This window comes from Eutrigla gurnardus (assembly GCF_963514095.1).
Source record: "Eutrigla gurnardus genome assembly, chromosome: 2".
NCBI classification, from domain to species: Eukaryota; Metazoa; Chordata; class Actinopteri; order Perciformes; family Triglidae; genus Eutrigla; species Eutrigla gurnardus.
The window spans coordinates 9,071,457-9,095,536 of NC_139916.1; the positions used below are offsets into that span (position 1 = coordinate 9,071,457).

The window sequence follows — 24,080 nt, forward strand, 5'->3', positions numbered from 1 at the left end:
TTAATTTAAACATACTTGGACTGTTTTCATTTTTGTTGGGTTTTATTGTGAATAATGTGTATCTCTGTTATGCCTTCGGGCATGTAATAATCCTTCAAATCAAATAATACGAGAAGGAAAAATCACTTTTTGGCTGAACTGCTCGTAAGAATCAGGATATATCCAGTTTCTTTTTGTTTTGCCTTGGGTGGTACCGCCCCCTTCCCCCCCCCCAAAAAAATTGAATGAGTCATGATCGCAGGCAAAGTGAAATAAACTAGTCTGAAGATAATGTTCATCGCTGACCAGCCCGCACTGTATCAGACAGCCACGCAGCCCGACCCCCCTCATTGGTTCGCCCCAAACCATCAGATACAGTGTGGGTGGTGACCGAGAAAACGTCACACCGCCTGTGATTTTCCCTGCTGCTGCCGGTTTTACAGGCAGCATTGATGGGAAATGAACCTGCCCTGGCTTTCCTTAAAAGGAAAGGCAGAGCGCCGTTCAATCAAAAAGTCAATTATTTGCTATAGGGCATGTGTACGTCACATTCCCCTGAGTTCTAACATCGCGGCGGCTGCTTTGAACTGCAGAAGGTATATGTTGAGGGTCAAATAGTAAACAGAATATGAAGATTATGTTTTTGTGAGAAAGCACATAAATAAAAAGCAAATTATTAATTCAAATAGTGTTCAAAGCTTTTCATTACTTGTGCTCAAGCTGTACATTAATTTCTCATCACTGGATATTGATTACGTTAATGATTACACAAATTAGAGAAATCTTTATTGTTAGAAAATCTCGAACCCCAGTAATTAAAATAGTAAAAAAAATCTCTATATATAAAATGATGTAAATCTATATCCTTCCAAATTATGTTTACAGCACAAAATTAATAATTCATGACCATAAAATGAACAAAATGATGCCAGCCTCTGTTACTTCATCCCTTTAGATTCACTTTCATTGCCTATACATGTTATATATTAGATCATTACAAGATGTTGGTGTCACATGAGTACATTTCACACATTTTGGTCAACTCATCCTCACCACCAAGTGTGTCGGCCGTTATAATGAATCGCCTCTGTCAACCCTGGAGCATCACTTTTCTTTCTATTTTTTTTTTTTTTTTTTTAATGGATTCACATTTGTGTGTCGGAGAAAATGCTTTGTTGTCCCGTCCTGAAAGAAAGACTTCATTAACACGGACTACTGTGAGATTAAAACAAAATATATACATCACCCTGCAGTCAAAAGGAAAGACCCTCCAAACAATACCCTAAAAAAAAAAAAATCTGCATAATTATGAACACTACCCCAGAAACAGCTGGTGATCCTCCACACTCAAGGGCATTTAGGAAGTGTAGTTAATCCAATGATAATCTTGAGCATGGTTTACACATATTATCGCTTTAATTGCTACGTGTGCCGTGCAATTATGCCGTCACCAATTACATGGCTATAGTTTACCAGCCTGCCTGAGCATTTGGTTCCCTCTAATAGATGCCCTTTATCAACGCATGCAAGTGAAGTCATCAGGACAAACACTAATGGATCTTCCACTGGCGTAATGAATTAATTATATGTTGTGAAGCAGAGTGGTGCAGGATAATGCCGGGCCGTGCTGCACAGTAGTAGATATGTAGTGGAGAGAAACGGGAGACTAACATAAGGAAGGGACGGTGGGTGATGTGGCCGATGAAGGTGTGTGTGTGTGTGTGTGTGTGTGTGTGTGTGTGTGTGTGCACATGTGGGTCCATCCATTAGAATGCAGAGTGCGTCCTCCAGTGTGAGTCACCACCTTCCCTTTCCCCTTCCCCACTCATCCACCCACCTCACACCACCAGCAGCATCTAACTGCAGTCACCGCCTAATATTACGCCTCTGACTTCACATCAGCCAACTGAGGATTCTGTTTCTACGGCAACACGCTCCTGACTCCTCCTCCGGCTCCCCCTCCCTCTCCCCCCCTCGACTCCTTCACCCCCTCCCCGCTTCCCGGCACGAACCATGTGACTTTCAGGAAGGCTTCTCCAACCTCCCCTTTATTGGTATTAACCCTCTCCTGACCGGAGCGCTGCCCCGGAGCGCTGCTCTCCACAGCAGGCGGCCTGGCCGGCTGCTCGCCTCTCAGAGGTTTCAAAGGGAAATCAGACGCATGGCTAATCTCCCTGGAAGATCAAAGCAGCGCTTGATCTAAATGTTGGATTTGCATATTTTAGAGCACGGTGGAACGAATCAATACGCTTCTTCAGTTGTCTTAGACACGTCGTGTGGCTGTCAAAAAGAGATTGAGAAGTGGCGACAGTCAATATTTTCATATTGACGGATCACGTGTATGAAACGTTTTTTTCTGGTAGTGACAAGTGACACCCACAAGTCGGAGGTTCCCCTCAGCTCTAGTTGTATATTGGCTTTCAGCTTTTGGTTTTAATGCTCCACAAATTCACCAGTCTGGTCGCGTTCTGCCAACGCAGCTATTTCCAGAAGAAAAGCTCTAAATAAAACACTATTCTACAGCATCAAACAGCAGGACAGAGACAGTTAGTGACTAACTGGTGAACATGGCGTAACATTTAGCAGCTAAAGAGCCGGATATTTCCCCCAGGAGCTGCTAGAGACAGCTAAAGCGGGAGTGAATATTTAACTAAGACTAATAGCATAGCCGGCATTGCCACTCCAAATGAATCCTCATTTTGTTCCGTGTTTACCTGATGTTCACCACATCATCTTAAAAGCTCATGTTTACAGCTTCATTTCATTGTTAATGTGCACATACCGGTATATATGCACTCATTTGTTTACCTCTATCATGACGTCTTCGTTCCACGAATACGGTAGGTCAAACGATTAAAGGCACCAAATGTACTTTATAGAGTTTTGAAACGGGAAGAGGAACCTTGGTATTCGGCAATGATCTCACCTGATTGGCTCATCTGTCTCCTCAGCATCCCGTTGGGAGATATGTTGATGTGTGTGTGTGTGTGTGTGTGTGTGTGTGTGTGTGTGTGTGTGTGTGTGTGTGTGTGTGTGTGTGTGTGTGTGTGTGTGTGAGTGAATGGATGAACTTTATGAATGAAAACTGTTCTTCCTGAGCTGCAGACAGGAGGTGAGATCATCTTGTTGAAATGGAGAATCCCCCTCCCCGCCACCCCCCCCATCAACCTCCTTTACCAGCCCGCCAATACTGGTCGGCGCCAATCTTAATGAATCCCATCAGTGGGCAAAAAGCAAAGTAGTAGCAACCTGATTGATGACAATACTGTCCAATATCAGCTTCCCCCAGACAGACAGGAAGGGGTCGCCCCGGCGTCTACATTCACACAGACACACATAAGTGCACACAGATATAGACGCACGAATACAGAATGGCTGCCGTTTGGTTTTCAGTCAATATTATGTTGGGAGCAGAGAGCCAATTACCTCCGCTCCTTTTGTTCACGCACGTCGTAGAAACAGAGTTGAGTGGATTTGATGATTGGCCACCTATTCAGCGGGGTGTGTGAGTGAAAGTGACAATGAGTAACACGAAGGGCTCTCGATGAGGATCCATAAATAGGCTCTCCACAGAGCCAGAAAGTAGTCCCCCCCCCCCCTCGCTCCGCATCCAACCACACACACATACCTCTACCTTCCCCCCTGAGCCGGACGGGGACAATCTGTGACCATTTGGCACCGGGCCTCTCGCAGCATAGTGTACAGTCATAGGCAAAGACATGTGTGTGTGCACACACACACACACGGCATTCCTCTTGACATCCTTCACTGCAGGCTTCTGTTAATTCCCTCCTACAGATTATGATGCATGTTGCCAAACAATGCAGCATTTTACATCAGCCATTCACTCGGATACCACAGAGTGCGGTGTTTAAAATCAATTGGAGTCCCACAATTTATATATACATATATATGTCACTCTTTGGGTGAGGTGTGATACACTGCAGCGTTCAGTCTGTGCTTATTTATGCTGGAGGAACCACAACAGCAGCAGGAGCTGTGTTAGCGGACATCAGAGGCAGCAGCACCCTCAGAGGACTGAACATCCATGACCAATAAATAAATCATGAACAAAGTTTTCAGAAACAGATAGAAATAGAACAGAGGATGTGCTGCTCCATTCAGACCGCCTTAAGACAGAATTCTAGATGTGGAATAAAAAAGAAATAGCAGGAATGATTAAAGCTGCTGATCTTTTTTTATTTTTTTTTGCCCACTATTTCTTTTCCATGCGATATTAAAACCAACGTTAAACATTCACCACATTTTTGGCAAAGGGGTTCCTTGACTATTAAGATAATGTTCTATTAGATTACGGAATTAAATTACAAGCGTCAAGTCCGCTGTCAAAATTAATTTTAGAAATGCTACAATTATCTGACAGCTTCCCGCTAAGAGGGTTGTTAGAATAAGCTGTAAAAGAATGTCGAACATTTCATTACTTGAATAAAAACAGAGCCTCTATTGTGTTGCTGGTGCAACCTGTTTCCCCTTGTTGGGTCTGAAATTATTATTTAAAAAAACAAAAAAAAACTCATGTTATTGTGATTCTGTGTCACAACAGAGAAACACAATACAAAGTACTCAGAAATGTAATTTTCATTTGGCAAGGCTTCATGTGAAGGCAGAACGCGACTAGAGATGAACAAATGAAGACAGAAGCAATCAATTTCTCCTGACGGTAATTTCAGTGGATGTTTCAAACTCAATCAGGTTTTCATAAAGCTCTGCAGAGAACATGGGGCTTTGAATATTTGTTTATTGCATGGGTTTGTCAGTCTCACATGGTTGGCCGGGTCCGTGCACTAGTCAGGGTTTCCCCCCCCTCTGTCTGAGAGTGGCGCGATGAGGTCATCGTTAGGGTTTAAGCCCAACACGAGCTTAATCTGGGCGATAAGGCCGGATTTGGATTTAGCACACAAAAAGGGTCATGTTGCTACAATCATTTGGGCCGTCCCAGTAAGTACACAGCTCAGACATGGGATCCCCAGCTGTTCCCCAAACTCACATCTTCCTCTGTGTCAGCCAAATAGTTTGACTCTTGGAAGATTCTCCCGTGTTTACAGTGATTTCATGATCTCCCATCTGGCCCGTATACAGCCAACCTGGCATCCGTTCATCCAGGATTCCTCTGGGTTAATGTGTGAGCTGTGGGGTTTGGGACAGGCGAGGTCCTTTTTCTTTTGTATTTAACAAATGCTTATTCAATGTTTTGTCTTTAAAGCTGGGAAAACAAATTATTTAATTACCTGAAGTTCTAAAAATCTGATTGGTTGATTCTGGTATTTTGGGATGTTTCATAGCAGCATTCCAGATCTGGTTTATATGGCGTTGGTGTGTCTTGTAAACCCATGCGTGCATTGTTATTTGCGTGGCACAAGAATAAAGACTTATAATGACTATATCTACATAGGCAGTTGTATGCAATGAGGACCAGGTGGCACTTTCAAACACAAAATCTGATTTGCGCTGAAAAATGACAGTTGTTGAAATGAGTGTAATATTTTATTTCATTCAGGTTAATTAAAGTCGCTGAGGGAAACAAATCACGCCTGGGGAAAGTCCCATTTAGGTCTTGTGATGTCCCACTCAACCTATCTCAGAGAAAAATGGGTCAGATTGGAGAAGATGATAAAAAAAAAAATGTAAAAAAAAAAACGACCTGCCGTCCTTCCTTCGTGTCCCCTCTGTGGCAGACTAGTGCTCACAGATTATGCACCAATTACACCCCATACAGACGGCGTTAATAGGGTTTGAAGGGATTATTACATCGCTGTCCAGTCAAATACAGCGTGCTTTGGGGATGACATCATTTCGGTCACCTCACACACCGGGCTGACCCCCCCTACCTCCCCTACCTCCCTGCCTAAGAGTAGCCTCACTCGCTCATAAACCTCGTTTACCTGCGGTTGCTGTCCCGTGTCCCACCGGACCGAGCTCGTCATAGCGCACCGGTCCTCTGATAGGAGGACGCGGACGCTGCATGCCTCCCACCCTCCTCTCCTCCTCCTCCTCCTCCTCCTCCGCCGTCGTCGTGTTTACTAGCAGAGGTGAGACGGGCCGTATAAATTCCTGCGTGTGCGCAGAACGCATCCTCAGAGGAGAATGGAGGAGGTGTAAGGAGGAGCGAGGAAAAAGGGGAAAAACAAGCGAGAGCAGTCGTGTTATTGAAGCCGTGTTACTGCTCACTGGGAGAAGACGCAGACTTCCAGTCATCCAGGGCGGAGAGGAAGCTCGGTGGATGCGGAGAGGAAGAGGAGGAGGAGGAAGAGGAGGAGGAGTGAGCGTGGATGCTGATTATTCCGACAAACCCAGCAAGGGAGACTTATAAGGTGGTTGTATAGGATCGACTATCAAGCTACAAAGTGGAATAAGCTTCTTTTTTTCACCAGCGATGGAGTTCAGCTGTCGGCACTGAGGTAGGAAACGTTGTTTTTACGCTGGATGAGCAGGTGGGAGAAGGGAGGTGATCTGCATATGATTTTTTTTTTTTTTTTACTCCCCGATAAGGCAGCCTGTCGTGTATTATTCAAATATAAGGTGGGATGTTTGCGTGTATAAGTGCGGTGCTGTCAGTGATGCTCCGCTGGTGCGCCGGGGATCGTAGCCGCAGCGCGGGGAGGTGCGGGGCGAAGCGGCGATGCGCACAAGAAACCCCTCCGACACATCCACAATGCGCTGGCCTGTAACAGACCCGCGAGCCTGCTTATACCGCAGCTCCCAGCAGCTGATACCTCGAAATAAATCAAGCGAGAGCCGAGCAGCACTATTAGCAGGCAGGGTCAGTCGGATGTGAATGATTATTCCACATTTCAGACACCAGATGTGTCTCGGTGGTTTGGTTTCCCCCCTTATGTGCAGGAGATTATAATGACTTTGAGCTTTATGGTTCTGTTTTTTTTTCACGCGTCCTCCAGGCTCTTGTTTTTCCAACCATCTACATGATTTCTATTTCCATATTTGATGAATTATGGATGGTGAAATACAGCTATAGGTCTTGGAAACAAACAAGCACAATTCTGGTGAATAATTGTTACAGCAGGGTTGTGTAAGCATGTTAATGGGCTTCATTTAGGCTTTGTAATTGGACTCAAATTGGATAGCCTTGAAGTTCCCCTCAATGACTAACCTGGAAACTGAGCTCCATGTTTGGGATTTTCTGTTTTTTGGGGTCATATGCCATACAACAGCATAATGAAGCCACGTACCGGTTTGTATCATTATTTTTTACAACGCAGGTGTAGCCTGTCACCTCACAGCCTCGCTTGTCAGAGCAGGCGGAGGAGGAGTGGTTCACTGGAGAAGGCCACGACAGGAAATCATGCATTTCCATTCTCCGTCGAGCATGAATGCGCTGTTCTCCTTGGAGAAATGACAAGCTTTGAAGAGGCTTGCAGAATTCCTCTCGTTATTATACATTAGACAAGCATTTGATCTCTTGCTTTTTAAACACACCGGTGGTGGTGATGCTCCAGTAGGATGTAAATAACTAGCTGTGGCAACGTTGGATTCCTTATTCATGAACATGCTAAAGCAAAAGCGATGGAATGCTATGTTTGGAATATTCTGTAAGATGGAAGGACATTTGTTAATGGAGGTTCTGCGACGCTGTGGCACCTATGGGAGGTTGCCAAGTTGGACTTGGAGAAGTGGTCTGATAGTATTTGATGTGCACTTCATCAAGGGTATGCTGAACTGAGGCCTTCTCTGATTTATGGGCTAGACAGGCTGCCTTTTTGTCCTTCATCCAAACGTCCTGTTTCACATTCTCTTATTGAGTTCATATCTTCAGATATCAGACATCGTGAGTCATATTGATTACATTTCTTTGATCACTAGGTGTATGCAGTGACAACCCCTGTACTCTCATCTTCACCTCTTCAAATTGCAAGCAATACATTGTTATTTCTGAGGTTTGGGAAATGCCTGACGTTCTGAATTTAGTGTGATGTTTGTTTCTATGCTGACGATGGACAATTCTTACTGAAACTGCATGTTTTTCCACTGTTGTTGTGTAGTCTCACCACAGTCAACAAAGCCCCTTTTTTATAAAGCTGCATACTTTCTGGGTCATACAAAACAAGACATTTACTCAAACCAGAGGAGCATAAACTATGAGTGTGCGTTTTCTTGATATTGGTGACAGCTTTAGGGAGCTGTGCTGACTTGTCATCCTCCATTTGCAGATAGAGATGGAAAAGTCATTCCACTGAGTTCCTCGGCCACTTCGGATAACTTATAGCTCAAGGTCTTCCTCTTAGTAGGCCTAAATAATCACCTTCCAGAGGTGACACTCTCCTACAAATATGCAGCTCAATCAGCCGTCATGGCCCCCAGAGGGTAATGATTTTAACTTTGATTTGATTTCTAATCATTTCCCTCCTCTGTGTTTGGTCTCATCAAGGTTCCCACTTCTCGAGTTGTTCTGATGACCAAAGGCCCTCATGGCGCTCCTCCATGAATCTCGTGCCCCGTCACCTTCTCTCTCTGGTTTCAACTCCCCCCTCTCTGATCCTCCATCCTTTCGCCGCCTCGATGCCGAAACGCCGTGCACCCCAGAAATGGACCTTACCCCGACCCAGTGCGTCCTTCGTAACGTCCTCTCCATAGACACGGGAGGTGCCGTGGAGCACGGGGGTGGAGGAGGAGAGGGGCAGACTGCTGGCCACAACCAGACCCCTGGTGAGGAACAGCAAGAGCACTTTGCCAACAGTGTCCTGAAGCTCCACGAGCACGATGGGAGTCCAGGAAGGACGGAGGGAGAAGGGCAGGAGATGGACAGCAGTGCGGTCAGGAGCCAGGCAGGTGACGCCCGGCTACAGTGCCAGTCAAACGGAGGGGGAGGAGGGTTTCTGGAGGGCTTGTTTGGGTGCCTGCGGCCTGTCTGGACTATGATTGGCAAAGCTTACTCCACGGAGCACAAACACGGACTGGACGGTAAGTCTAGCATTAAAATCCATTTCACTGCTCGCAAACACATCTACACACACTCGGTTGCCTGTAGCTTTCCAATAAGACAAGCACCAGTTCCCAATTCATTCCAGTCTGAAGCTTTGATATGCTAATTCATTATCTTATCCCCCCTTTTTAATTACATTAAGCAGTTGGTAGGAAAATGTTGTAAACAAACACATTCTTTGACTTGAAAGAGCTGCAGCCAGGAGAGAGAGAGAGAGAGAGAGAGAGAGAGAGAGAGAGAGAGAGAGAGACTCTATCAAAGCTGCAAAGAGCTTATTTTCCCCCGATCCCTTCGCCTGCTCGTGCCCACCCCACCTTCTCCCCAGTTCCACCCCCCCAATGAAACTAGCTCCCTGTGACGCTGTGTTGTTTATGTCTGCAGCCACTACAATAGCGCAGAACTCCCCTGGGACTCCTCTGCTCAATCTGCTCCATGAATTATGCATGACCACGCTCCGACCCTGCGCCTCTGCTCTCATCTCTATTAACGCAAAACTGACACATGGTGTCATGTGCGCGCGCACACACACACACACACGCACACACACACGCGAATGAGAGCCCAAGGATGAGTGCACGCGCACATAAACACAACCACAAATAAAAACACTTAATATCACATACCAAACTTGATAGGATGACTAAATCAGGCTTGAAGGTGGCAGATTTATATGCCTCCATGTCTTTAGAGCCTTCTGATATTTTATCCCCCGTTTGACTTCCACATCTTGCCTCCACTCCCCTCCTCCTTCCCTCGCTCATTGTCTCCTTCCCTCTTCTTTTCATCCTGTGCTGTTATCACTCCCAGCCCATCTGCACCTCGCTGCTCCCCTCCTCCGTGCAGCATCACAGGGAGTCACACACACACACACACACGCACGTTCACAAGAGCAAAACGGATATTACAAAAGTGACATAAATAGGGGTTCTGCAACTCAATGCCTGTCTTCCATATCACAATGCTCTATTCTTACACTTTGATTGGATGGCACAATGAAGCACAATAGAAAGCATTAGAAATGATCTGCCCTTTATTGATTGTGAAGGACTGTGGGGTGCTCCAAATGCTCCTCGATTTGCCAGCTCAAACAAAGCAGACCTGGCAATGTTCCTGTGTATCAGATGTGGCCTTATGTCTTTACTGTGGCACATTTGAGGCGCTCATTAGAGACCAAATCTTTAATCTATCAGGACGGCATTAATCATTCATATCATCCTTATTAATATGATAAATGTGTCTAAATCTTCTTTTCTCTAGTTAAGAAGAGCAGCAGAGCAGGCTGTATATTTTCTCTGTATTAATAATCTGTCACGGCCACACGGACCCCTTCCGACCCGTGGGGAATCCCCCCACCACTACCCTCAATACCCGTCCACCTCCCTCTCCACCGTACATCCGCATTAGGTTCTCAACCCCCCCTCCCATCGGACCCCATCGGGCCCCCCTTTTGCGTCAGCCCCACAATGGCACTAAAGAGGATTTAGGAGGCTGAGGGAGAATTACCCACATGCGATTAGAGCTCCCTGTCTGTCTGCCTGCACACCCTGTATCTTAGGTTAAGGTGAGGTTCAACAACCACAAAGACATCTACTTGGGCTCTGCATTAACTTGAAGAGTCAGGGCTTACAACAGGTTTTACCGTTACAGGTCCAACCTATATTTGTAAAACAGCACAGCCTGTCTGTTGTGCCGAATGCTCCCTGCTACTCACTTTCGTTTCACATGCAGGCTTCTTGAAGTGTTGTTTTCTGTCTTGATTTAATAGTTTTGATACAGATTTTGAATGTATGCAACAACTAAACATGAATTTATTTATTTTTTATGTGCATAACATTTAAACATGTTGACATTCATGGAATAGTATGATGTTTACAGGAATAAGCATATTTGCTTTCTTGCAGTACGGGAAATAATAAGAAGCTACCACTACCACCATTTCTTCAAGTTGCCAGGCAACCAGTGGATAATTCAGAAAGTTACGGCACCCATAATGCGTCAGTTTTACACTTTTTATGGATAAACCCATCAAATTAGAATATGTTATTAAACGAGGTTTAGAGGTTCTGCTAGGCAGATTTTGTTACCTTTGCTAGCACAAAGCTAGTGGTTTCCTCCTGTTTATAATCGTTATGCTAAGCTAAGAAAGCAAACAAGCCTATTTCAGTAAAAGTCGAGCTGTAATAAAGCATTATGAGTTATCACAACATCAAATAAATAATATAAATTACATTTATTTACTCATCAAAGGTGCAGTGCTTAATAACCGTCTGCTGTTTGGTTGTTATGAAACATCAGTATTACCTAAGAATATGAGTTTGCAGGTGAAAATAACCTGTAATCAGTACAGGTTACTATGACGATCATCACTCTGCTCTTGCTACAATGATCAACTCACCAACTACTTTGCCTCCATCTTTTCCCCCGCCAACCTCAGAGGCGTGGGAGATCCCATTCGAGGAGATATCCGACCTGCAGTGGGTGGGCAGCGGAGCCCAGGGCGCCGTCTTCCTGGGAAAACTGCACGGACAGGAAGTGGCCGTTAAAAAAGTGCGGAACATCAAAGAGACAGACATCAAGCACCTGCGCAAGCTCAAGCACCCCAACATCATCACTTTCAAGTTAGTTGCAACATTTGCATTTCACAATATTAAAAGTTTTCCATTCATTCCAGGCATTGCATAATATGTACATATACTTCTCCACACTTTCAGAGGTATTTGTACCCAGGCTCCATGTTACTGCATCATCATGGAGTACTGTGCCCAGGGACAGCTGTATGAGGTGCTGAGAGCAGGCAGGAAGATCCATCCATCCCTGCTCATGGACTGGGCCATGGGCATCGCCGGTGGCATGAACTATCTTCACCTCCACAAGATCATCCACAGAGACCTCAAGTCACCAAAGTGAGTTTCTGTTGAATGGTGAAAATGAATTATGGGGTTAACGCCCTGTAATTCATGCATAAATGATCATGTTAAGCAAACAAGTCCCTAAAGCGGTTAGAGTTAAAGAAAAAGCAAAGATTATCGTAAAAAATCAAATTTTGTGCAGCTGTGAACTCTGTTGCTTCCTAGCAAATCCTGATACATTTCTTGTGACCTGCAGTGGGGGGCCCCGACTTCAACATTGCACTGATTAGCCAAATTTAGATGCTATGATTAATGGGCACATTTCTAACTGTGCAATTCCTTAACGGCCCCACCACCAAATGAAATGTAATGCATGTAACGTTTGGCACTGAATCAGTAATTGGTTTGAATTTTTATACATTTAGTAAAAAAAAATGAATAACAGCTGATTTAGCTTAGCCGTTTTTCTTACATTTTTGTAAACAGATGAACTCACATATATACTCACATTTCATTCCAGCATGCTGATCACTTACGACGACGCAGTGAAGATTTCTGATTTCGGCACGTCCAAGGAGCTCAGCGACAAGAGCACCAAGATGTCCTTTGCCGGGACGGTGGCCTGGATGGCTCCTGAGGTCATACGCAACGAACCCGTCTCAGAAAAAGTGGATATTTGGTGGGTGTCGTAACCCTTTTTATGTTGTCCTTTTACACTGGTGAATCTCCGTAGTTCCCCCTTATGGTCTGTCTTATCTGTCACTGAATCGACATAAAATCTCATTAGTTACAGCCTACTACAGTATGGAGCGCAGGATCCTATTTCCAAAAAAATCTATTGGGTATTATGTACAATATCTCATTACATGAAATTCTATAGGGCCTCGGCCATGTCTGATGGGTTGGCCTGTGTTAAGCCCTGATCTCCCCCCAATACGTCCTCCCCCTTTTACTCTCCCATCCTGCATCCCTCCATCACTCTTCCTCTTCGTCCTGAAAGGAACGCGGGCTAATTTAATAATTGATTTGCCAGATGCTGCAGTGCTCAGGAGAGGCTGGAATAACCTTCCAAGCCTGTGGATGGTTTGGCCCAGGGCCAGCAGTGCATTAGCAGAGAAGTGAAAATAGGATTAGAAAGCTTTTCATGCAGCAAGGCATGGGTGTATGCTGTAGTAATGGTTTAAAATGTATGTAAAGTATGTAGTAGTTAATACCACCAAAAGAGCGAAAGGTATGGAGAAGTTCTGTGTTGCATGAATTCAGTTTTCCCTTTTGTGCGGACATACTTTAAAAGCTGGAACAACATGTTCCTTTACATAAGGACTATATAAAGATAGCTAGAGGTAGACTTTGACATAATCACATTTTAAGGTGATACAAATGAACATACAAAATATAGCTTTTCTCAACGGAGATTCAACCCAACAATATTTGCTTCAAGGTCGATTGCATGCAGCAGCTCGTCTCAAGGTCAACAAATTAACACACAATAAACAGGAGAGAGAATAAATGCTGTTAATCACAAAGCTAACAACAGGCTAGAAGACTAGAAGCTAAAACATATATGAGGAACTGGGAAATAAATATAGATTTCTACAAACTATATATTGACTGGCTTCATGCTGTATTGTATTGTGTAAAATAATTTTAAAGCACGATGGTGATTTTCCATTTCTCTCATTTTAAATACAAATTGCTGTAACAGGCAGTTTTATTTTCAGTCCAATTCATTCCCTTTCAATTTTAACGGCATATTGTTCCATGTTTCTATTGCTACTTAAGATAAGCCACACTGATTGGCCATTCACTAAATTACTGAATGATATTACACTCTTTAGAAATAAACAACACATCTGATTCACAGCTTATAGTTAACCTGGTGGTTAAAAGATACATGCATAGGCTTGAAAGCAAGTACATCTTCTTCAACGAGGAGATGAAGAGACTCTAAAAATACACATGTAAACACATCACATACCTCCTCCACGCTGTGTGTGATGCTATTGGCACCTTGGATACGTTACATGGTCACCGTGGCAACAGAGGGAGTCACCAACCAACAACAGACTTTCCTTAGTTACCCTTCCCCACGGGCGCGCTCTCTTGCTCTCTCTTACCAAAACAGAGGGAGAGATGGAGCTCATCAATGGACTGTAGTGAAATAATAAAATTGACACCATGAAGATTAGTAATACATATACATAGAAAGGAATCCTAACTTTACTGTGCTATATTTTCAGTATAGTCTACCTGGTAAGCATCCGTTAACATGATTCCAATGATACATGATAAATATTCCACGTCTCTCTGCAGGTCATTCGGTGTCGTGCTGTGGGAGATGCTAACGGGAGAGGTGCCCTATAAGGACGTGGACTCCTCCGCTATCATCTGGGGAGTGGGAAACAACAGTCTACATCTGCCCGTACCTGACAGCTGCCCAGACAGCTTCAAACTGCTCCTGAGGCAATGCTGGTGAGTGGATGAGAGGGGGACGATGTAGGCAGAGATGGAAAGGAAGAACAAGAGGAATAGGCATTCAGCACTAAGAAGAATAATATGAAGTTGGAAGCTTTTAGAAGGCTGAGAGACGCAAACACATTTTACACAGATTGGTCTAAATAATAAGAGTATGACCCATGTTTCTTGCATTTCTGACAAAACATTTGTTCAAATTGTGCACAGGAACTGCAAGCCAAGAAACAGGCCTTCCTTCCGACAGATTCTCCTGCATCTGGACATCGCCTCGGCCGATATCCTGTCGACTCCACAAGAAACCTACTTTCAGTCTCAGGTAAGCTTCCTTTATCTCTAAGGGAAAATAGAATTGAGAAGCATCATCTCTTAAATCACACTCTCCCTTGTCAGATAAATATAAATAAATAGACATTAGAGGAGCTCTGTATGTCTCTTAATGGAAAACCTCCTGTCAACAACAGCCAATATCTCTAATAGTAATTTTGCTGTCAACTCATGTAATTTGTTTCCAGTCTGCTGCAGAACAAATGCTTGTAACCACAAGCAGTGCAGCTTCACTGGAGGCCCCTCTTGAGCATTAGCTATTAAGACCGGTCCTTTCAATCACAACATATTATTGTTGGTCGCTTGCTCTTTTGTTCCTTGTCACACGTTTCATCCACCCATCATATCAAAGTGTGATGGTGAAGGAGGTCTGTGATAGGGTGGGGGATGGGTGGCCATGCAGTGACACGTGTTAGACCCAAACAGAGGACAGGAGACAGAATAGTATAATTGTGTGGAAGATATTTCTTTACTCAGCCATGCAGAACCACAGATCCATTTATAAGTCGAGCATGCATTATTGTAAGACGCACTCATGCGCACAAACGCACACAATGAAAACGATTGAATTTCCTCTTCGCAGCAACCATCTGCCTCCTCCTTTCACATCTCACGATGCAAAAATACAAACCTCCTTCAATCTCTCCGCGTAGCCTTGATCCTTTATTTCTCCCCGTTGCCCTTCCCCCTGCTGCTACCCTCCGCGGTTTCTACTCCTCTCTGCCCCATAATGGATTTTTCTTGTGACGTTAGAAAGAAGTATTTGCTGCTGGAGTGTATTGATCGCTTTAATGGTAGGGCGCAGAGAGCAGAGTGAGAGGAGAAAGAGGGGACTGGAGATATAGAAGAGTGCGCACAAGAGTCCATTAGCTTAATAAGAAGAGCATCACTCATGCCAACCAGAAATACACACACACACGTGGTGCACGTGCACATGCACATGCATATACGTGCACACAATCATATATCAGACTGCCTTTGTCCGTTGATATGACAGGTATCAGATAACAGCTGTCGCGCTCCACTGTGTGCAAAAAAAAATACACACTGCGCATCTCTTTTTTGTGCTCATGTCATGTTCAGTTCATGTTCAGTTTTGATCCCCGTCTATTGATTATCATCCGACAGCTTAATGGGTTTTGTTTGATGATACACGTGAACCCTCAGCCGCTCTGCAAAATTAAGAGCTTTTCTTTCTAGATAAAGGTGCACTGAAGTGTATTCTTCATATTGATATATGTTGTCAATATTATTATCTAAATAGAGTCGTATTTAATTATCCCAATGGAAAAAAACAGGAAAAGTGTAAAAAATTATAATAAAAAATAAAAAATTCAAAACAAGTGCTTAGAAAATGTTGCAGCTTGAAGGAATAAGCTGCCAAAATATAAATTGCTGGATATATGATGAAGCAGTTACCTGCTGGGTCTCTGCTGTATCTCCACTGGCAGCTACAGAAAGAGTAATCACACTATTGGGAGTAGAAGCATTGATCATAGTATTAGTGGTGGTAGTAACAATAGAAAAAGATGTACGCCAGTTGTAATTTAAACTTATATGAACCCTTTTAACCACAGAAACGTGTTTTAATAATGATTTTTGTACCTGTATAACTCATTAATACCTGCCCTGATGGATGGTGTTGTTTTTTTTGCGTTTCACCAGGCGGAGTGGAGGGATGAGGTGAGGCACCACTTTGAAAAGATCAAGTCTGAGGGGACGTGTCTTCACAGGCTGGATGAGGAGCTGATCAAACGGCGCAGAGAAGAACTCAGGTTAGCAAAGCAACTGTAATGTGTGTGTGTCTATATATATATATATAGACACACACACACACCAATAACAAAGACATAAGGATAAGCAAACTACTGAGAAACCCAATTATGTTAGTAGCAGATAATAGTATTAAAGTCCCCATTTATCTTTCTACAGACATGCACTGGACATCCGGGAGCACTACGAGAGGAAACTGGAGAGAGCCAACAATCTGTACATGGAGCTCAACGCCATCATGCTGCAGCTGGAGATCAAAGAGAAAGAACTGCACAAGTATGAAAAATGCCATTGATTTACATTTTCATTTTAAAAAAAAAAGAGTATTCACCCTTTTTTAAGTAATAATGTTTTATTGTTGCACAATATTGAATCAACGGGATTCTAATGTGGCTTTTGGTGCTGATTAGTGAAAAAGACCCTTCAAAGTCAAAGTAAAAGCAGGTCTCTGCAAAGTGTTCTAAATTAATTAAAGACATAAAATACTTGTTTCCATAAGTCAATGTTTAGTAGACGCACCCTTGGCAGGGAAACCAGCCTTGCGCCAGCGTGGATAGCTTGATCAGCTCTGCACATTTTATGTCCGGAGTTCTGTCACATTGCAGTGGGATTGTGATTGAAAAGCCTTTTCTAAAATTAAGCCAAAGACCGTGGGCAGTATATCATTTTCAAAACTAGGATAGTTATTCATATACTTATATTATATTATACTTGTATTATAGCTTCATCCATCGACAGTGGTTAAGCAGTGTTTTTGTGATGAAACAGCATGGAAAAGGTCATCTGTATCGTAAAGTGAAGGGCCATTACGTCGAGTCACACAGGGACATTGCGTGTAACAAAGTGCTCTCTTATGCCTTGCTGAGTATCCATTGACATGCATTAAACGAGTATCGGCTTTGTGTTTAAAAAAATAATCAGGAGGGAGCATTCACTGGACAAGAAGTACCCAGGCTGCTTCAAACACCACAGCTCCAGACAGTCGGCCTCCTCCAACTCCATGGAGAAACTGATGAAGAAACGCAACGTACCTCAGAAGCTGCCTTCATACAGTAAAAGGTGAGATGTTCATTTATTGAAAATAACAAAAATATAGACTATCACCAGCCTTATCCTTCAACTAATACAGTGAATAATGTACAAGATAAACACATTTCTTTCTCGCAATTAATGCATTTAAAAAAAAATTCTTATCCCGGTTTTTAAAATATATTCCATCCCTGTCCTTTTCAGGCCAGACTTGCTAAAGTCAGAGGTCATCCTCCCCAAACTGGACTCTTCCATGACCCAGGTCACTATCCCCAACAAGGGCTCTACCTCCCCCGGCCGCTCACGCCGAGGAAAACCCCGCTACAGGAAGGCTGGTAAAGGCAGCAGTGGGGACCTGGCTCAGCTGAAAGCCACCCTCTCCTCTTCATTAGCCATGGTCAACGCCACCTCATCTGTTCCCAGCAGCAAGCAGCATTTAGACCCAAGTGCAGCCCTCAGGGGTCTGCAGCACGATCTGCTGCTCAAGAAGATGTACTCCTCAAGTCCGGATCTCATTTCAACCACCTTGGAGGCTGAAAACCGGAGGAAGGGGCAGGTCGGGCCGGGGCTGGACAGAGCGGGCAGCCAGAGCGCCTCAGCCGGGCTGGGGGAGAGCAGGAGTAGTGGCGCTCCTGAGGAGGGGCCGGATGTGGGTGTAGGGACCGATGACCTGGGAGGAACACCTCCACGCAGTGACACGCCCAGCGAGGATGCAGCTTCCATTCCGTTCTCCAGTAGCCCCGACTCACCTTGCGGCAGGGGGGCAGCTGCACGGAGGCCGTCTGTGCTCGGGAACCCCCGTGTTTCACACGAGGGTGAAGAGAAGGAGGACGGGGCAGTGATCACACGCTCACCCAGAAGTCAACGCCTCACTCCTGCAGCACTGCTCTATAGGGCGGCAGTCACACGCAGTCAGGTGAGACTTTAACGGCATTGTCTAAGAACCCTATTGGACAAAGCATTGAGTAATTGTTTGACAAAATCCTTTTGACTTCTGCCTTTATAAAAGGGAGCCAAGATTTGCTCTGGGCAAATGTAATGCATTTTTCATTTTATTTGTTGCCAGCAAAGCAACAGATTACTGCCTTTATTCACTGCTTCTTTGTCGACTCAACCACAGGTGCATTTACTTACACGAACAACGGTCTTCACATATCAGCATCTTTTGAGATGTCAAACAAAAAGATCATAATTGACATTGAAACATCCTGATAATGAAAACCTTTTTGCCAAATATAATTGCCATCACTTGACAGTACAATCCTCATTCACTTTTTTTTTTAATAGATGCCATGCTACAAATAATGATGACTGAGGAATCACATAGTGTGGTGGAAAGACTATATTCTAGTGGTTAATTACTGCCACGTGCATTTGTCAGAAATAGTTGAGACTTGTAGGAAGTGTAGGAAGTGTAGGAATGAGTACTGGAATTTCCCCCTCCAGTAGAAGAAGTACCGTCAGTTACTTAATTTAAATTGTCCTTAGGTAAGACAAGAAAAACTTCAGTAAAAATGACCCAAGTACAAGTAAAAAGTAGCTAAATTGAAGAATACTCAAAGTTATTACTAAATCTTGCCACTGTTCTTACATACAGCATACATCTCATGTTATGAACAGAACAAGTAAGAGAGCTATAGAGGATAGTAAATACACAGATATTTTAATTAGAAGCATTTAGTAGCAGATTTTAATTACCGGTACTTATCTTCTGACACATATAAATACTGACATTTTCCCTCGCAGTAGAAGACGTGTAAAACTGGTGTGTTCAAACTGTTAAATAATAGCTGAAATAACGTGTAACGAAGCAGCAGTTGACCAACAGCTAAAATGACTGTTTTTCTAATGGAGTCTGGTGGCCTTGAAGGAAAGCACTTTAACTGTTTCCGGTAAAACTAATAAAAAAGCACAACTCATCCCTTCGTAATTTGTTTACCAACAAAAAAAGCCTCAGATAACACATAACGTAACTAATAAACTTTTTTTTTTTAAACATTACGTGCCCACATCGTAGTGTTTCCCGTTGCACAGGCCTAGTCATTTTTAGCTAACGTTAGCGGCTAACGATGCTAAAAGGCGGCTTACCTTTACGTGTTTCTGCAAGTTTGACGCAGAATTCAGAGACGGGGCGACGTCCATGAGTCGCATTATTACGACACTGTTGCCTTTCTGTGTTTATATGGAACTAGATGTGAAAGATGTGGCTTTTGCGACCTCATTATAAGTCAGACTCTCTCTCTCTCAGGTGGTATTTCAGCTTTTAATGGGATGCGTTTAATCGTTGTCTGGCAAAGTTTTTTTGGAGCTCACAATATTCGTTGATCATTTTAAACAAAAATACATAATTTACTCAGTAATGGATGGGTGTACGTATGTAACTGATTACGTTACTTCTGTTAAAACTTACTTAAGTATGGGTTTGAACAAAAAAAAGCTACTCAATTACAGTAACGTGAGGAGCGTAATTGTAGGCCTGATTTGTTACTTTCACCTCTGGGTTATTTGTGTGTTTCACAGGTTAGATGTGTGTAATGAATATGCATTATCAACAAAAACACATTGGATGATTCAATCATCCAAAACATCAATCACTTTGGCTCTCTGAAAGGGTGTCGTCGAGGTCATGTGTTACCAGACGTCTCCGGGAGTCCAGACAGGAATCAGTGGTGATTAATGTCCATTGAGACATGGAATCACTGTGGTTTCATACATCCTGTTAATTTCCTCTGCAGAGACGCGGAGTGTCGTCAGAGGAGGAGGAAGGAGAAGTGGACAGTGAAGTGGAGTTGCCAAGGAGACGGTAAGAGTTGTCATATTAGCAAGAAAAAAACAATTATGCACATGTGATCCTTATATTTAGCCACAACGTGACACAAAACTAGGCTTTCACATTCTCACATGAATGTTGTCACATTATTTTTAAACATTTCAACCCCTTCTTTTTGTACCCATGATTTCTCTCTACTGTAAAGTTACTTATTGCATATCTATTCTTTCCTATCGTAAGGCGCCACGTGAGCATGAGCAAGTGCCAGTCCTTGTCCACCTTCAGCTCAGAGAACTTGTCGGTCTCGGACGGCGAGGAGGGAAACACCACCGACCACTCCCACAGCGGCACACCGGACGTGGTCAGCACCAACACCGACGAGCGTCTGGACGACAAGAGCGACGACCTGCTGTCTCAGGGATCGGAAATTCCCGCCGACCCGTCCGACTCGACCCAGCTGGGCTCCGACGGGTTGTCCGAGAAGGAAGCTATACTTCGACAAGTCAAGACCCAGCTTGCCAGTAATGATCATAATTATGAGGTAGGCAGCAGACCGTGAATAAAACGAGGATGCATGATACTGTATATCGAGGTTATGGCTAACGGATACTAAGATGCATATAATGGGTCATAATCTGATTTTGTGGTCAACGTTAAAGAGTCTGTTGCTGCTCTAACTCGGATAAATCATGTTTTTCCGTCTCACCAGGGCCTGTATGATGACTCGGACTGTGACAGCGCAGAGCTGGACCATTCAGGCAGCGCAGAGCCCAGCCAACCCCCAGCCAACTGGTGAAAATCTGACACCTCAACCCACTCACAATCCTGTAGATCTGTCCCGTGAAGGCTTCTTTTACTCGACCAGACCTTCACACACACACAGTCACGATCAAGGACATTGCAGAGAGGCAGGATGTCCGACAAGCAGAACACAAAACAAAACTGCGTGTTCTCAGAACCTCATGTCCTGGGGGGCGGGCGGGGGCAAAATAAAAAAAACAGAAAATCCCATTTCATTGGAGATAAATGCGTCACAGTGATGAAATTGAATTGGGGCAGTAGCCGAGCTGACGGCGCAGTGGCCGCCATAGCAACCGGCCTAAGATCAGCTCCTGCAAAAACACCTCAGCAACAGAGGCCTCAAAGAAGCCATCCACACGACTGTCTGTTGACGTCTATTCATTTGTATTTTTAGCTCCGTCAGAAAAACGTGTCATGTTATTTCACATGTTGTCATGAGACAACATGATAAGATCCTATCAGGGTGTTATTATTTTTTAATGTTTCTACTGTCAACTTCACTGGGACAGCCACTGATGTTGCTGCTTGCACTTGATTTACGAAATGTACCGATTTCCTCACGATCATCGTGTCATATTGCATTCCCCCGTTATGCACTGACTAATTTATTACTTTACAGTGAATTCATTGACGTTCTGGAAAAAAAAACACGTTTACATTTTTAATTTTTGTTGTTTACATTTTTTTTTTAATTTATATTCGTGTCACGGATTACGTTTCCATGTTTTCTACTCCTGTGTTTTAATATCTATGTAAATATGTGATCTTGTAAAATGAACAAATTTTTAAAAATGTAAGATTGTATGATTTAAAGGTGCTGATGTTTCTAATTACGTGGCGCTACTCTATTTGAACCTCAAAAATGCTTATGGTAGTAGAATGTACTGTAGCCGCTGTTTCATGTCCAAGCATCAGAACACATATAAAAGAGGAACATGTGAACAAAGAAAAAGCAATATATCTGCTCTGGTACTAGTATGTCCTGTTATGTCACAGGTCAGAAGAACCACAGCTGAGTTCATTCAGGGCAGATGGGCTTTCTTCATTAGTATTGCAGTGTTTACCGTATTAAAAATGCAATACCAGTTTGAAAACCCCATTCAGAGCATCTAGGGGTGTATATAGCATCAGAAACGCATGCTTGTGATAAAGTATGGATGGCCCGTTGGGTCACTGGTCAATGAAATATTAGATCCATCCATAGAGAAATCAATTTAAACTGCAGATTTAATGACTGGAGGCATATGGATGACAGGGACACAAACACCAAAGTAGATCTCAGAAGACCTGCAGAATATGATGTTACCTTCATGTTTTCAGTTTGTTTTCACTCAGTTTGTTTTCGTTGCCACACTGTTTGCAGTGTACCAGCATCAAAGAGAGATGATGATTAGAGTTTTTCATCGGTTTGTGGCTCATTTAGTCAAACATACTTTTGATTCTAGTATTGTTTTTCACAGGCCGATCTGTGGCAAAATATGACAGGATTTACCATTAACTTACTCAGTAATTTGGAACCCAATTTAGTAGTTTTCCTGTCTGCTCATAAAATCCATATGCACCTAAAAATGAAACCATTTCATGATTTAGCCACTATAACTCCCCCAAAACATAGCAGATTATTTTAGATTTTAGCTTTGAAAGCCCATAGTATGGTTCACCGGTCTTCAGAAAGGTCACTCTGACATTGTCAGACTCCTCACCAGCTGACGTTTTGGCTAATAGATGGTAATTTTTCACTTATGTGCAAGGGCTCCTTCATAACAGACAGCATTATATATAGAAATCTGATTTTGATGCACTTGTGTCCCCTGACAAAGCCTTCTTGCGTGAATGTGGTTCAATCTGACTGTACAACAGCACATTGCATCCTGTTCCACTCATTTATGAATGATCAGGTCCTCCTCAATAAGCTAGTAATGGCAGCTTCCGTTGTTTTTTTAAAAATCTGGTGTAAAGTTTTAAATTCCAATTTGTAGAGCATTTTAAACAGAATGTGCCCCCAAGATTTAAAGCTAGAAATCCTCCTGCAGGATGAGATGTTGCCAAAAAGCAAAACTACTGCCCTCTAGTGTCTCGATTGTAGAGGTACGCATTTCCCTTGATGCAGATTGAAGAAAAAAAAAACAACCCTGTATGAAACGTTTGCTTTTTATACTATTGTAACTGTACAATAAATATATTTAAGAAACAATTTAAAATAAAACCTGTTAAATCTCAACGTGTGTGTGTTCACTATATTTCAGCTGGTGACAAAACCCTCAAGACAAGTTGTGGTTTGAGCATTTCACATCTTTATTTCATTTTTTTTAAACAATGTTGTGGCACCCAGGTCTACAGTCTCAAAACGTGCACAAAAGTTTTTTCTTTCCTGCAAATAAAAAATAAAATAATTTTCTGACTTGAGCAAAGCAAAGAGCAGGAAACTAGTGTTAACTCACAACCCTTTCTTTGTCAGAGCTTCAATCATCTCAGCTCTCAGCCTCATCACATCTAATAGACAGTTCACTCAAGTGTCCAGGAGTTAATCCCCCTTTGGTAGTTTAAAAAAAAATATTTCCTCCATTTAAAACAAATATTCCAACATTTTTTTTTTTTTAGTATATATCAGTCTTTACAAAAAAAGCGAGGAGAACCCTCTGCTTCCGATCCCTAGAGCCAAGCCCACATTCCCCAAAAACCTCCCATCCCGGCGAAATATCAACACATGGTCTCCGGACTAGGAGAGGGGGAAAAACAGGAATGACATGTTGGGGGTGGGGGGGTGACATGCGTAGTTATACACATTTTAAATTATCTGGATAAATTCAATCACAACTGTTAGAACATTTGTCTTCATAACCAAATATAAATCGGTGACAGTGCATTGTACAGCTACGTATTCCCCTCAGTGACACGTGTAATCCATGTTACAAGCACTTCAAGTTGAAAGGTGACAAAGGGGGAGAATGATGTGTATATTTAAAGCGAGTATGGACATAAAATAGACAGACCGACTTGGTGGAAATGGGTGACAAAGGGGGGAGGGGGGGTGTATATATAAACAGAATAAAAGTCACTCTATTCTTATTTTTGATACTTTTTTTATTTTTCTGTTTTTGTCTTTTCCTTTTTAAAGAAA

The 24,080-nt window shown here is 43.1% G+C and overlaps 1 protein-coding gene across 1 annotated transcript; it reads left to right on the forward strand.

The window, feature by feature from the left end:
• Positions 1-5,861: 5,861 nt before the first annotated feature.
• On the forward strand, positions 5,862-22,372 carry LOC311026019 (mitogen-activated protein kinase kinase kinase 12-like). The gene is made up of 14 exons (XM_084029301.1): positions 5,862-6,398; positions 8,384-8,916; positions 11,373-11,556; positions 11,650-11,841; positions 12,308-12,466; positions 14,101-14,259; positions 14,470-14,578; positions 16,252-16,361; positions 16,519-16,635; positions 17,281-17,418; positions 17,593-18,304; positions 20,124-20,191; positions 20,399-20,699; positions 20,868-22,372. The coding sequence occupies exons 2-14, from the start codon at positions 8,424-8,426 to the stop codon at positions 20,952-20,954; spliced, it is 2,829 nt and encodes a 942-aa protein (XP_083885427.1). The 5' UTR covers positions 5,862-6,398; positions 8,384-8,423; the 3' UTR covers positions 20,955-22,372.
• The last annotated feature ends 1,708 nt before the right edge of the window (positions 22,373-24,080 follow it).

Coding starts and splice junctions, on each gene's coding strand:
- LOC311026019 (XM_084029301.1), top strand. CDS start 8,424: ATGGCGCTCCTCCATGAATCTCGTGCCCCGTCACCTTCTCTCTCTGGT. Junction 16,636..17,280: donor AAAGAGAAAGAACTGCACAA/GTATGAAAAATG, acceptor AAAAATAATCAG/GAGGGAGCATTCACTGGACA. Junction 20,192..20,398: donor GTGGAGTTGCCAAGGAGACG/GTAAGAGTTGTC, acceptor TCCTATCGTAAG/GCGCCACGTGAGCATGAGCA.